Source organism: Pelodiscus sinensis, chromosome 1, assembly GCF_052426305.1.
Source record: "Pelodiscus sinensis isolate ZL-2025 chromosome 1, ASM5242630v1, whole genome shotgun sequence".
In the NCBI taxonomy this organism is placed as follows: Eukaryota; Metazoa; Chordata; order Testudines; family Trionychidae; genus Pelodiscus; species Pelodiscus sinensis.
The window spans coordinates 349614027-349627658 of NC_143052.1; the positions used below are offsets into that span (position 1 = coordinate 349614027).

The 13632-nt window shown below is 46.4% G+C and overlaps 1 protein-coding gene across 1 annotated transcript; it reads left to right on the forward strand.

Moving 5' to 3' along the window:
• The first annotated feature begins 3808 nt into the window (after positions 1-3808).
• LOC102458458 (olfactory receptor 51G2-like) lies at positions 3809-4747 on the forward strand. Its single transcript, XM_006126556.4, has one exon. The coding sequence runs from the start codon at positions 3809-3811 to the stop codon at positions 4745-4747; it is 939 nt and encodes a 312-aa protein (XP_006126618.3).
• The last annotated feature ends 8885 nt before the right edge of the window (positions 4748-13632 follow it).

A 13632-nucleotide genomic window follows, 5' to 3' on the forward strand; every position in this document is an offset into this window, starting at 1 on the left:
GGTTCTCCTGGTCTCAAAGCACCAGCCACAGTCCCAGGTCAATTTTTACCTCAGCTCTCACTCAAAAGAGCACTCTGTGCTAATCCTTTAGAATCTAAAATCTAATAACGTGACACAGATTAACTCCGTTTTTGTCCTTGTGCCGTTCCTGGGTTCTGTGAGTTTACGACTAATGCACAGAGGCAGTCAGAGTGAAAGGGAGCAACAGGCGACTTCCATTTCAGTAAAAAAGGCATTTGACTTTGAAGGCCACTTATTGAAAAAACCTCGTGCCGGAAAAACAAGTGCTGGGGATCTTATGAACAAGAGACTGATAGCTCGAGGAATGAATATTTCATAAATTCATCTGAGTGACTACTCTGGATACAGGCAACAGCCTGACAGAACATAACGTGAGGAGAATCAGTCAGCTATTAACCTAGGAAGAGTGGAGCTACTAGGCTTTTCTTTGTTGACAAGTGACTGAATGAAGGTTGAGGGGATGTGAACTTTTCAGATTCCGAAGAAGCACAGAGGACAGAATCTCCATTTCAGCTGTGTCTCTAACCTGACAAATTATCCGTGAAAGTAGATCAGAGGCGAAAGAATGAGTTGGCATGCGTGTGTAAAAGTTGTACTAAAATTTCCATTGTAATACAGATCTTACAAACCAAACGCTCATGACAGGCATGTATATTGGAAGCCAGCAGATGTGAAGCAGTGGTAACTTTACTGCTGAAAGGCATTTGCTTCAGAGAGAATTTCAGAAGTACTCCACTTATTGTCTGCAATGGGTTTGTGCTATTAACTCTGCAGAGAGTGAAGATTTGTATGATACTGGCTCCGGGTAGCAGACCAGAAACTGTTTCTAACGCTTACATTGCGGGTAATGAACCCAATGTGTAAGCAATACCAGTTGAGTACTTCCCAAATTCCTGAAAAAATAGAACTGCTGGTCTGTGTGTCAGCAAGGAGTAGAGTGGAGTCTAAGGAAAGAGTGACTGTGTGTTATTTATATCCATCACCTCTCACATGTGCGTGGGAGAAGTAACTCGCACCCATAACTGGATATTTGTGCAAACCTAGTGATTGCACTATCCATCCATTTATGATATGAACCCCTTCTGTGCCTAATGGAAGTAGCTGTTCGTGTTAGTCTGTAACGTGATAAATATCTACAGACCCTTTCATGGGGAGAGGATGCAGATCATGGGAGGATGAAGAGAAGCCTGTAGGATAATTGGACTCTCTGGATTCAGAGAACATTGGCCAGGAAAAGCCCTTGAAGTGCTCTTGGAGGGATTCTTGGGGGTCAGACAGAGTCACAGGGAGCATTGTTCAAGGGAAAGTTAATACAGCCTGGTTCTGATCATATTTGCACATGCAAATCTTGACTCATGTGGTTGAAGTCGCTGTTACTGAATTGAGAACATGACCCTAAATATTTATCCACTATATTGCAAATCCTCGGGACACGACTGATGCCGAACCAGAGAATTTGCTGGACCATAGGAGGTCAATATTGTCTTGCACCATTACCTACTCTTTCACTGCTTACTGGACTATTAGGAGACATTTAGGGGTAAATTGGAGCTAAATAACAGCACAGAACACTGAGAGCCAGGACTGGTGGCTGTAAACAAATTTTATGGGACCTTGGAAACTTGGCCACATCCATGCTAAGTGGATAGCGAGGTAACTAAAATCATGCTGTACCACAGATGTTGCTGGACCAGAGTGCCAGACTAGGGAGGTTCAGCCTGTAACGAGGCAATGAAACACATTCATATGTCATTTCAATTCAGGACAGACAAATCCAATGACCCTTTCCCCGTACACTTTCCATGTGTTTACCCACATGTCATGACACAACGGGCCATGTTCAGAATGTTTGTCTGGGGGAAGGTCACAACTGTTAAATCACATGGTGCTTCAAGTAGAGTATAGGATTCCCCTCCACAAGCTATGGGACCATGAGCTTAGTGGTTTTCAAACAGGGACTGGATGTTTATGTAGGGGTAACCAGAAAAGCCAATTTCACTACAAAAATCTTGGAAAGGCTCTAAACCTTCCTGATTTACACCACAAAATGGCTACGTCTACACTGGCATAATTTTCCGGAAATGCTTTTAACGGAAAAGTTTTCCGTTAAAAGCATTTTCGGAAAAGCGCGTCTAGATTGGCAGGATGCTTTTCCGGAAAAGCACTTTTTGCGGAAAAGCATCCGTGGCCAATTTAGACGCGCTTTTCCGCAAAAAAGCCCCGATCGTCATTTTCGCAATCGGGGCTTTTTTTGTGGAAAACGCTACTGTGCTGTCTACACTGGCCCTTTTCCGGAACAGTTTTCCGGAAAAAGACTTTTGTCTGAACGGGAGCAGCATAGTTTTTCCAGAAAAGCACTGATGATTTTACATTAGATCATCAGTGCTTTTCCGGAAATTCAAGCGGCCAGTGTAGACAGCTGGCAAGTTTTTCCGGAAATTCAAGCGGCCAGTGTAGACAGCTGGCAAGTTTTTCCGGAGAAGCGGCTGATTTTCCGGAATAACTTGCCAGTATAGACACAGCCCATATGTCTAACCAGTGCAGGGGTTGGCAACCTTTTCAAACCAAAGAGCCAAACTACATCAAAATTCAGAACAAGTGGCCAACAAAGAGCCTGTATAAGAATGCCGGTTAGCATGAATGAAAATATACAGCTTAATATAATTGATAATTTACATGATGATTAATAATAACATAAATGAAATGTTGCACTCACAAACTTTGTTTCCTGGGACTTCTGCTGCTTCTGGGGGTGCAGTTTGTGGCTGTGGGGGTGCAGGAATCAGAGTTGGGCTGTGTGAGGGGCTCAGAGCAGGGGGCTGGGGTGTGTGGGAGTCGGGAGGCACAGGAGGTAGGGCAGAGTCCCAGGGGCGGGAAGTAAAATATGTTGGGAGGTCCTGGGGCCAGATTACCTTACCTAGCCAGGGCTGGACTGCTGCACCCAGGCAGCAGTGATAGTAGTGGCCAGGCCAGGATCATCACACCTGAATTGTGGCCTCCCCTGCTATCTGTGCCACAGCAGGAGGGAGGCTGCCACCAACCCTTCCTGTGGTCAGATGGGGGCCAGACAAGGGGCTTATCCCAGGATCGGGGCCAGGAACAGGATGCTGCAGCCAGATAGGGGGCCGGGCCACTGGGACCCTCTCACTATCCCAGTTGGGAGCATGCAACGTCCCCTACAGTGTGCTCTCTGCCGGCCCTTTAAACCAGCAGAGTGCACCAGCCAGCTCTTGCCGGTGTGTAGCCGGTTCTTAGTGGGGTGCACCACCTTACTGTCCGCTCTGGTTCAAGGTGAAAGAGACAAAAATTCCATCTTGACGCGAGTCATGACACGTTTTTAAAATTATGAATTGTTCATTTTAATTTAAAAAGTTGCATGTACTTTGGGAATGACCAAAGAGCCGTATTTGGGTCCACACTGAGCCGTATTTGGCTCCAGAGCCATAGGTTGCTGACCCCTGACCCAGTGGGTTTCTGCTAGTTGAAAGGGCTGAGTACATGAGTGTTTGGGAAAGGTCTCACACTGAACTGCTGTGTCTGCATCCTTGGATGTGTCGCCAGGTCCCTCTCCCTCGGCTGAAGCAGGGTGGAGGGCTGCACTCAACAGGACAAGGTTACAAGATACCCAGTCTGTCAGGGAAAGCAGGCTCAGTGAGGTCTCAGCATACCAATTGAGGGTCCCACTGGGGTCCAATCCTATCATAATGACATCTCATTAAATATCGTCTAATCTCTTCCTTTGCCTTCTAGGAAAGACAGTTGAAAACCCTTTGGACCTGCCCACAACATGATGTCAGCTGTCAATGACTCCAGATTCCAATCTGCCGTGTTCCTTCTCACCGGGATACCTGGCCATGAAGACATCTATCTCTGGATCTCCATCCCCTTCTGCTTCGTGTATGTTATTGCAATAATAGGCAATTCAGTCATTCTCTTCATTATAAAAACAGATCCAAGACTGCATGAGCCCATGTACATTTTTCTTTCCATGTTGGCCATCACAGACCTTGGCTTATCGATAGCCACCATGCCGACAACATTGGGCATATTCTTGTTTAACTCTAGGGAGATCAGCATCGATGCCTGTTTGGGCCAGCTATTCTTCATCCACACATTTTCATTCATGGAATCCTCCGTGCTCTTACTGATGGCCTTTGACCGATTCATCGCGATCCGAAACCCCCTGAGATACGCTTCCATCTTAACCCTGCCAAGAATAGCCAAGATGGGGTTGGTGTTTGCATTAAGAGGGGTAGTAGTAATATTCCCTCTCCCCTTACTTCTGAAACGGTACCAATACTGTCGCGCCAACGTCCTCTCTCATTGCTACTGCCTGCACCAGGATGTCATGAAGATGGCTTGTGCGGACATCACAGTCAACAATATCTATGGCTTCTTTCTTACAGTCTCTGTGGTTGGGCTGGACTCGCTGCTCATCTTCCTCTCTTATGTGATGATCCTCAAAACAGTGCTGAGCATCGCGTCTCCCACGGAGAGCCTCAGGGCCCTGAACACCTGTGTCTCCCACCTCTGTGCCGTCCTGCTCTTCTACACACCAGAGATCGGCTTGGCTGTTCTACACAGATTCGGGAAGGGCTCTTCTCCCTTGCTTCAGGTTCTCCTGGGCTATATCACCTTGCTGGCCCCACCTCTGATGAACCCGATCGTGTACAGCGTGAAAAGCAAACACCTGCGTGCGAGGATCATCAGTGTGTTTGTGAAGTGAAGCACTAGTTCGTCACCCAGCTCCACTGCTGGTGATACGGGAGATAAAAAGGCTTTGGACATGTCCACCAATTCCATCTTGAACCCTTTCCTCTGAGACAACATGAGCTAATTATTTCCAGTCTTCAGAGAGAGCTTCAAATGGGGTCTCAGACCTAGAGCCAGGGGAGAGGGGCTGTTCCCACCCGCTGGTGAGAAAGGACAGAGCAGGAGACCAAGGCAGGCAACAACCTTTACAAAGTGACTTTGTTTGTCTAGAGCCAGGGAACCGGTGGGATATTAGCCCATAAAGGGCTGTATCGGTGGCTGCACTGACCTCTGAATTTATCTCTATAATGTCAATAAAGACAATGGATGGAGATGTTGTTTCCTATGACACCTGACCAGTCACTGTGCTATCTCTGGTTAAACTTCCACAGGCTATAAAATAGCTGCAGAGCTGTTCTGCAGTAGCAGTCCTGGCCTTTCCTGAGCAATCTGGGCTCTGTGTGATCCATGGGGCTGCCCCAGCTGTGGCCCAGGGCTATCAGAGGGGCACAGACACTCACCCTTCCTCTACATCAGGGGTGGGGAACCTCAGGCCCGGGGGCTGGATGCAGCCCCCAGTTTGCCTGGATCCGCCCCCACGAGGGGTGGAAATAGGCCTCAGCTTCCTACAGAGGCATGGCCAGGTCCTAGCCCAGTCAGTGTAGGGTGACCCCTTTGGCAAAAGGAAAAAGCGGGAGCTATGCAGAAACTTAATCCTCCCTGTGAGCCTGCCCCTCCTCTCATCCCCCCGCCCCCACGGATCCTCACTCTGCCTCATCTCATCCCTTAAGATTTCCCCATTCCTCGTTAATACCCAAGGCTCCACCTCCTCTCCTGCTCAGAAACCAGAGTTAGGCCATGGTAAGAGTTGTCATGGTGACCTGCCCTGGGCAAGGGGCTGGTGTGCCAGAGAGAGGACCACAGCCTGTGTTCCCATCCCCCATCATACACCCCCCCAGAGAGTGCAGGACTCCCCACAACAGACTGGCCTTCCTGGGTGGCTGTTAACATGGCCTAACCGGAGAGAGGGAGAGAGGATGGAGCCTTGGGGAGGATGGAGGGGAGCGGCAAGAAGAGCAATGGACTCAAGTTACAGTGGGAGAGGTCTGTTGGGAAGAGATGGGACAGAAGCGGGGCCTCAGGATGGCAGCGAGGTGTAGGAGGTGAATTTCTGAGGGGAATGTTTGGCGCATCAGAGGGACACCTACAATTTCACCACAGTTTCTGGATCAGTATTTGCAAGCCATTAATTGTAGAGTCCTAGGGCTGGAAAAGACTTCAGGAGTCATTGAGTCCAGCTCCCTTCCCAAACAGGACCAACCCCCACTAAATCATCCCAGCCAGGGCATTGTTAAGCAGCGACTTAACAACCGCTAGGGATGGAGATTCCACCACCTCCCTAGGGAACCCATCCCAGTGCTTCCCTACCTCCTAGGGAAAAAGTTTTTCCTAATATCCAACCTAGACCTCCCCCACTGTAACTTGAGTCCTTTGCTCCTCGCTTTGCCATCCGTCACTACTGAGAACAGCCTCTCTCCATCCTCTTTGGAACCTCCCTTCAGGAAGTTGAAGGCTGCTATCAAATCCCCCCTCACTCTTCCCTTCTGCAGACTAAACAAACCCAAATCCCTCAGTCTCTCCTCGTAGGTCATGTGCTCCAGCCTCCTAATCATTTTCTTTTCCTTCTCATGGACCCTCTCCAATGCATCCACATCCTTTCTCTAGTGGGAGGCCCAGAACTGGACGCAATACTCCAGGTATCGCCTCAACAGTGCCAAATAAAGGGGAATAATCACTTCTTTAGATCTGCTGGCTATGCTCCTCCCAATGCACCCTAAGATGCCATTGGCCTTCTTGGCTACAAGGGCCCCTGTTAACTCATATCCAGCTTCTTATCCATTAAGGCTAAATGGGTCTAAGAACGGAGCAACAGCCATGGGGAGGGGAGTCATCTTAGATGGTCTGGGTGGGAGAAAGCAGTCTGAGGGCATAGGTCAGCTTCACACCTTGGCCCTATAGCATAGACACGGCTGAGCACTGTGGTGACTGGCCCCGGGATCATACGGGTTTCAGCAAAAGCTGCTTCCACAAGAAAGGTGTGAACAGATGGGAAGATGTTCTCAGAGACACAGGGATCTAGGCTGGGTCTCAAGTGCTCCTTGATGTCTGTTTCTCTATCTCCAGAGCAAATAATAGAATCATAGAATCCTAGGGTTAGAAGAGACCTCAGGAGGTCATTGAGTCCAGCCCCCTGCCCAAAGCGGGACCAATCCCAACTAATCATGTCTTTCTTAGCTTGTTAGCTGCCTGTTATTTTTAAGCCACTTTATAAAAATTCATTGTGCTGTTTGCTAATAAATCTTCTAATTTTAAGGATGTTGGGATGACTGTATAGTCAGTCACAAGCACCCAAAGTGTAGAGAGTGAGGTTTCTGGGGTACCTTCATGGTGATGCATTGAGCATAGATGGTGTTTTGTTCCCAGATCAAAGAATAGGACAATTGTGACATTCTGCCCAAGATAAGAAAGGACTTGGTTTAGAGGATAAACAGACCCCATATCCTGTGTTATTGGGACAATCCCAATTTTTCTTGGCCAGCGTCTATCCTTGTTGAGTGCCTATAACATTCAGAGGAGCAGCTTGTTCTAGTTGCATCTAAGATAACAATCCACTCAAGACCATGATTCACAGAGTCATAGAATTTAAGGTCAGAAGGAGCCTGTAGATAATCTAGTCCAGGGGTTCTCAAACTTAAGCAAAGTAAGCTGTCACGGGATAGAAGGAAAATCTTATCATGGATCAGTAACTGGTTAAAAGTTAGGAATCACAGGGTTGCAATAAATGGTCAGTTTTCAGAAAGAAAATAATGGATTCTCAGAGAGATCTGTACTGGAAACATTCCTACTCAACGTATTCATAAATTATGTGGAGAATGGGGTAACCAGGGAGGTGGCCAAATGCAAGTGATACAAACTTAGTCAATATATTTATGTCCAAATCAGATTATGAGGAGTTACAAAGAGATCTAAAAAAACTGGGTGACTGGACAACAAAATGGCAGATGAAATTCACAGTAAATAAGTAGAAAGCAATGCACATTGGAGCACATAATCCTTACTATACCTACAAAATGATGGGGTGTAAATTATCTATTGCCACGCAGTAAAAGTATGTTGGAGTGACTATGGTGAGTCCTTTGAAAATATCTTCTTAGTGTATATTAACAATAAAAAAATCTAACAAAATATTGGGAACCATCAGAAAAGGTATAGATAATACTACAGTGGCTATGTCTAGACTATAGGCTTCTTTTGGAAGAACCTTTTCTTTGAAAGAGATCTTCCGAAAAAACTTCTTCTGAAAGAGCGCATCCACACAAAAAGCTATCTGCTTTTTCGAAAGATAGCATCTATACTGAATGGACACTATCTTGAATTTACGCTGTGATTACTATAGACGGAGTGGCCACCTGTGCTTTTTCCTCTTTCCTCTTCTTTTGTAAGAACTCCCTCTTCCCCATCCACACATAAAGGCTTCTTCCTCATAGAAAGAGGATTACCAATGCCGGAAAAGATTACCAATGCTGGAAAAAACCCTCTGTTCTTTTGATTTACTTTCAGAAGACTGCGATTGAAGTATGGGCGTAACTCAGGTTTTGTTGGAAAAACAGCCATTTTTCCAACAAAACACGGTATTGTAGACATACCCACAGATATTTATAGTCTCGCTATAAATTCATGGAAAGCCCACACCTTAAATACTCTGTACTATGATTACCCCATCTTTAAAATATATATTTGAATTTTAAAAAGTACAGTGAAAGGCATCAAAAATGAAGAGAAATAAAACGACTCAGACTGTTCAACTTGGAAAACAGACAACTCATATGATATGGATCTATAAATTCATGAGTGGGATTGAGAAAGCAAATAAGGAAGTATTGCTATTTACCTCTTCACAAGAACCAGGGACCACCCAATGGAGTGAATAGGCAGCAGGATTTAAAACAAACATAAGAAAGTTTGTTATTCACACAAAGCACAGTCAACCTCTGGAACTCATTGCCCTAGGATGCTGTGAAGGCCAAAAGTATGCCCGCCAATGATGATTAGCCACGATGGTCAGGGACACAGTCCCAGGCTTTGAGTGTCTCTGAACATCTGACAGCCAAAAGCTGGGAGCAGATGACACGGGATGGATCACTAGAAAATTGCCTTGTTTTCTGCCTTCCCTCAGAAGTGTCTGCACCACCCATTGTCAGTGGACAAGGCATGGGCTGGACAGACCATTGGTCTGACCCAATATGGCTGCTGTTATGTTCTTCAATTTTTCCAGTTATGGATGTGCTGCTGCAGACAAGCTTGCTCCAGGGCCTGCCTCTGCCACTGAGCTGAAAGAGCCACCCTAAAATCTAAAAGGTATCTAAAAGGGTGTCATAAGGAGGAGGGAGAAAAATGGCCTCTGGGGATAGAAGAAGAAGCAATGGGCTTAAACTGCAGCAAGGGAGGTTTAGGTTGGACACTAGGAAAAAGTTCCTAACTGTCAGGGAGGTCAAACACTGGAATAAATTGCCCAGGGAGATTGTGGAATCTCCATCTCTGGAGATATTTAAGAGTAGGTTAGATAAATGTCTATCAGGGATGGTCTAGACAGTATTTGGTCCTGCCATGAGGGCAGGGGACTGGACTCGATGACCTCTCGAGGTCCCTTCCAGTCCTAGTATTCTATGATTCTATGATTCTAGAAGATGTCCAAGGGTTGCGCAATGTAAGAGGTGGCTTGGGGGCTAGTGCTGCCACCAAGGGGCATGATCCTGTCACACCCTGGACAAAGGTTCTTGATATGAACTAGGCTGGGCTGGAAAAGAGAGAAGGGTTTTTCCAGCCCACGAAAAACTTTCACTCCGAGAAAAATATTTCTTTTCATCCTTTTTTGGGAGGGGTGAGTTTGCATAGAAAATGGATCATTACTCTGAAAGCTCAGCTGCCGGGAGGTTGCCCAGATACAGCTGCCTGGATCCCCAACAGAAACTGGAAGCTTTTCATCTGCCTGTCCCTCATCACCTAATGTTGCTATGATGGAATCTATGGCTCTATGGAAAGGTTGAAACCATCTGATCAGTTTGTGGCTGGGGTACTGAGCCCATCCGCTCCACCAACCAGCCTTCCCATCTCTTTTCAGACCTCTCCTCCCTGGGCCTTCAACAGATCCTGTGAGCAGTGGCTACTGTGACAGGTCCTGGTAGCACATCTCTGACCAGTCTGTGCTAGCCAGGAGCTGGAGAGGATCCTAAAGCAGCTGTGGAAGCCCAGAGATTGTGTAGGGGGGCAGGGGCTGGCTAGCTACTAGTCAATCACTATGACTGGAGGAATATCTGGATACTGGGAGCCTTGTTTATAACTCAGGAAAAAGGGAAGCGTCCTCCACTACTGGGAAATGGGAAATTTCCATAGCAGCTATGTCTACACAGCAGGCAGTTATTTCGAAATAATGTCAAAATACTGTCAAGCTGGAGGACTTCTTACTCTGACTCCTGTAACCCTCACTGTACGAGCAGTAAGGGAAGTTGGATTTCGAAATAAGTGCTGTGTAGATGCTCCCAATTTCTAAATAAGCTGTTTCGAAATAAGCTACACAATTGACGGAGCTCAGTTTGCGTAGCTTATTTTGAGTTAAGCCCTGTTGTATAGACACAACCTATAGGGAGCTTTGTGGAATTTTTCTTCCTTGGCCTGCACTCTGGGTTTAAAATGCAGGAAAGGAGATATCTGGTCCTATTCTGTTATCGTTGATTTATTGTATTTTATTTCAGCAAGATTTCAGCCTGAACCCTGGATTTTGTGATATAGGAAAGGGAGTTGTCAGGGGAGAAAACTGGTATTATAGTATTATTATTATTGTTATTATTATTTAGAAATATCATTTCCATTTTGATGCCCAAAGCATCCGTGTGACTAATCAGAACTATAGGCTGATGAAGTGGGTATTACCCATGAAAGCTCATGATACTATATATATCTTTTCTTTAAGGTGCCACAGGATTACTTGTTTCAGACTCATATGTACAGGGCTGACAAGTCTGGATTTCAGGAACAGAGTGTACAGCAGGGCTGGGGCTGCAGGCCAGTTGCTTTGCATCCCCCCATCCCCTGTGGTTTATCCTCCTGCCATTTGCCATTGGCTGTGTCGAGGTTAAAGCTGGTGCACACGAAGCCAAGGAGCTGAGGTTCCCTGATGACCAAGTGGCCCCAAGGGAAGGTACAAACATGCTGAATAAAGGCAGTTGCCTCCCTGTCTGAACACACACTGCCTGCTGCCCGTGCAACCTCTCCGATGACTCCTTGTGATTTAGGGTGAAGACCTCTGGTGCCAGCGGCTCCCTTCTAGCAGGAACTGGGTACGTTGGCAGGTTTCACTGTCTGTAACATGCCAAGTGCAGGGCGAAGGCTGCAGGCTGTTTGCATTGGCAGCTGTTCTGTGCAGCGGCAGAGGACTCAGCTGGGCTGTTGGGGTGATTCAGAGGCAGGGCTGAAAGGCAGGCAGTGCTGGTTAGCTTGGGAACCTCTTTCCTCCATGTGCCCGTGAACCTTGATGGGTTATTCAGTCTACAGAGGAATCTGACATTCTAGCTTGGAGTTGTAAAACTCTGATGCCCCAAGTCAGGGTTTCTTGATGGTTCCCATTTCCAGTGGTGCTGGGCAGTCTGCAACCAATCCTGCCAGGGGCTGAGCGAGAGGAAACCCCGCAGAATATCAGTGACCAAAAGGCCTTGAGTTTATTTGCTCAGCAAATGGGATTTCAAAGTTTAACCCTCTGACTCGACAGTGAAGGCAGGAATTCAAAGTTCTGTGGTAAGAGCTCCTTAGCATCTCAGAGTTCCGGATCTTCTACGCCATAGGTACCCCTCAGAGTTACAGGGCTACCGGCATCTCTGCCCCTCCCTGCGCTGTGAGTGCTCGATTTCTGTCTCTGTACCCTGCCCTGTCATGGGGCAGAATATCAGGATTCTCCCACCCTAGCCTATAGCACAGTGAGGATCAATGGTGCTTGCTGGGGGGGCTACCTGCTGCCAGTATGTGTGTATTAAAGAGCAAGTGTGTCAATGTCATGCCCAAGCTTGTCATTGTTTTACAAATATTACAGTCCAAACTTTCACGGCATGCATGTATACGGAAAGTCAGCAGCACAGTCCTTGGAATTTCGATGGGAGGAGCAGAGGTAATGTTACTGCTTAATGGTTTTTGCTGTAGAAACTATTTCAGATGTACTCCATATATGGCTTACAGTGGATTTGTGCTTTTAACTCTTTCTTCAGTGAACAACTGCCTGATGCTGACCCCTGGTAACTGGCTTACATTCAAGGTCATGAACATAATCCCTCTACAGGACCTGTGCATGACTTTCCAAAAGTCCTGCAAGAACAGAACCGCTGCTCTGTGTTTCAGCGAAGAGTAGAGAAGAAGTGCAGGGAAGCAGAGTGCATTAGGGGAGGTATGTAACACACATCCCCATTTACAAGTGCATGGCTGAAGTAACTTGTGCACTGAACTGGAGATGAGCACAAATGTCATGTTAGCACTATTCACAAGTGTGCGATGCCAACCCCTCTGTCGCCCAGCTGAAGATGCTGTCTGTGTTAGCTTGTAATTTGATATCTACAGACCCTTTCATGAGGAAAGGATGGTGGCTTTAGGGATATAGGGATTGCTCAGTGGTTTGAGCATTGGCTTTGTAAACCTGGGGTTGTGAGCTCAGTCTTTGAGGAGGCCATTTAGAGATCTGGGGCAAATCTGTCAGGGATGGTACTTAGTCCTGCTATGAAGGCAGGGGACTGGACTTGATGACCTTTCAAGGTCCCTTCCACTTCGAAGAGATAGGTATATCTCCATTCATTTATGAAGGGAGGTCTGTAGATTAATATAGCTCTCTGGGTTTGGTCAATGCTTGCTAGGCAGAGCACTTCAGTGTCTCTTGGACGCATTCCAGTGTATCAGAGTGTATTGGTGGGGGTATTTGGTAAAGGAAAGTTAGCAGAGCTTGAGTCTGGTGGAATTCACAAATGTAAGTCTGAAGTGAAGCAGTTGAAGTCAATGTTGTTGATTTAAGCACCTGGCCCTAAGAATTTATCCCATGTACTACAAAAGGACAGTGGCATAATTTGGATGATCAATAGTGGAGAAAAATATCTATATCTATCTGCATACACCACACCTACCTATTATCTCATGAAGCACATTGATAAATAGGTTCTGTGCAGGACAGATAGAGGCCACAGTCAGAAGTGCAGGGCCAGAAAGGGAGTCAGTGTGAAGGTCACAATTGTAAAATGACACGGCGCTCAAGCAGCGTGTGGGACTCTCTGCCCCAAGATATCCATGGCGCCAAGAGCTTTGGAGGATTCAGAGAGGGACTAGATGTTTATATGGGTAACCAGAAAATCCATTTGCAATAGTAAGCATTAAAAAATAACTCGGAATGGTTCTAAACCCTCATTTAAAACACAATATACATTTAACGAGGTGATGATCCGGAGATAAGACCTGTGACTCCAGAATCGGGCTGGTCAGCTTTCTACGGCTCCACAAATAGGAGCGTGACAGGAAGGCGTCCTACTCGTTATCGAGTGACCGCTGAGAGATACGTTTAACTGGTGGATGACAGGGGGAAACTTTCCCTTAGAGCAGGGTATCTCATAGCTGCCTATTGAAAGGCTTCTTCCAATTTCCTTTGCAGTATCTAGAACTAGCCACTTGTGAATCCAAAACTACTTTTATTTGCTGATTTTCCTCATTAAAGATTATCCTGATCCCTGTTTTTTCTCTTTTCAGGAAGGAAAGTTCAAAGCTCCTCAGTACATG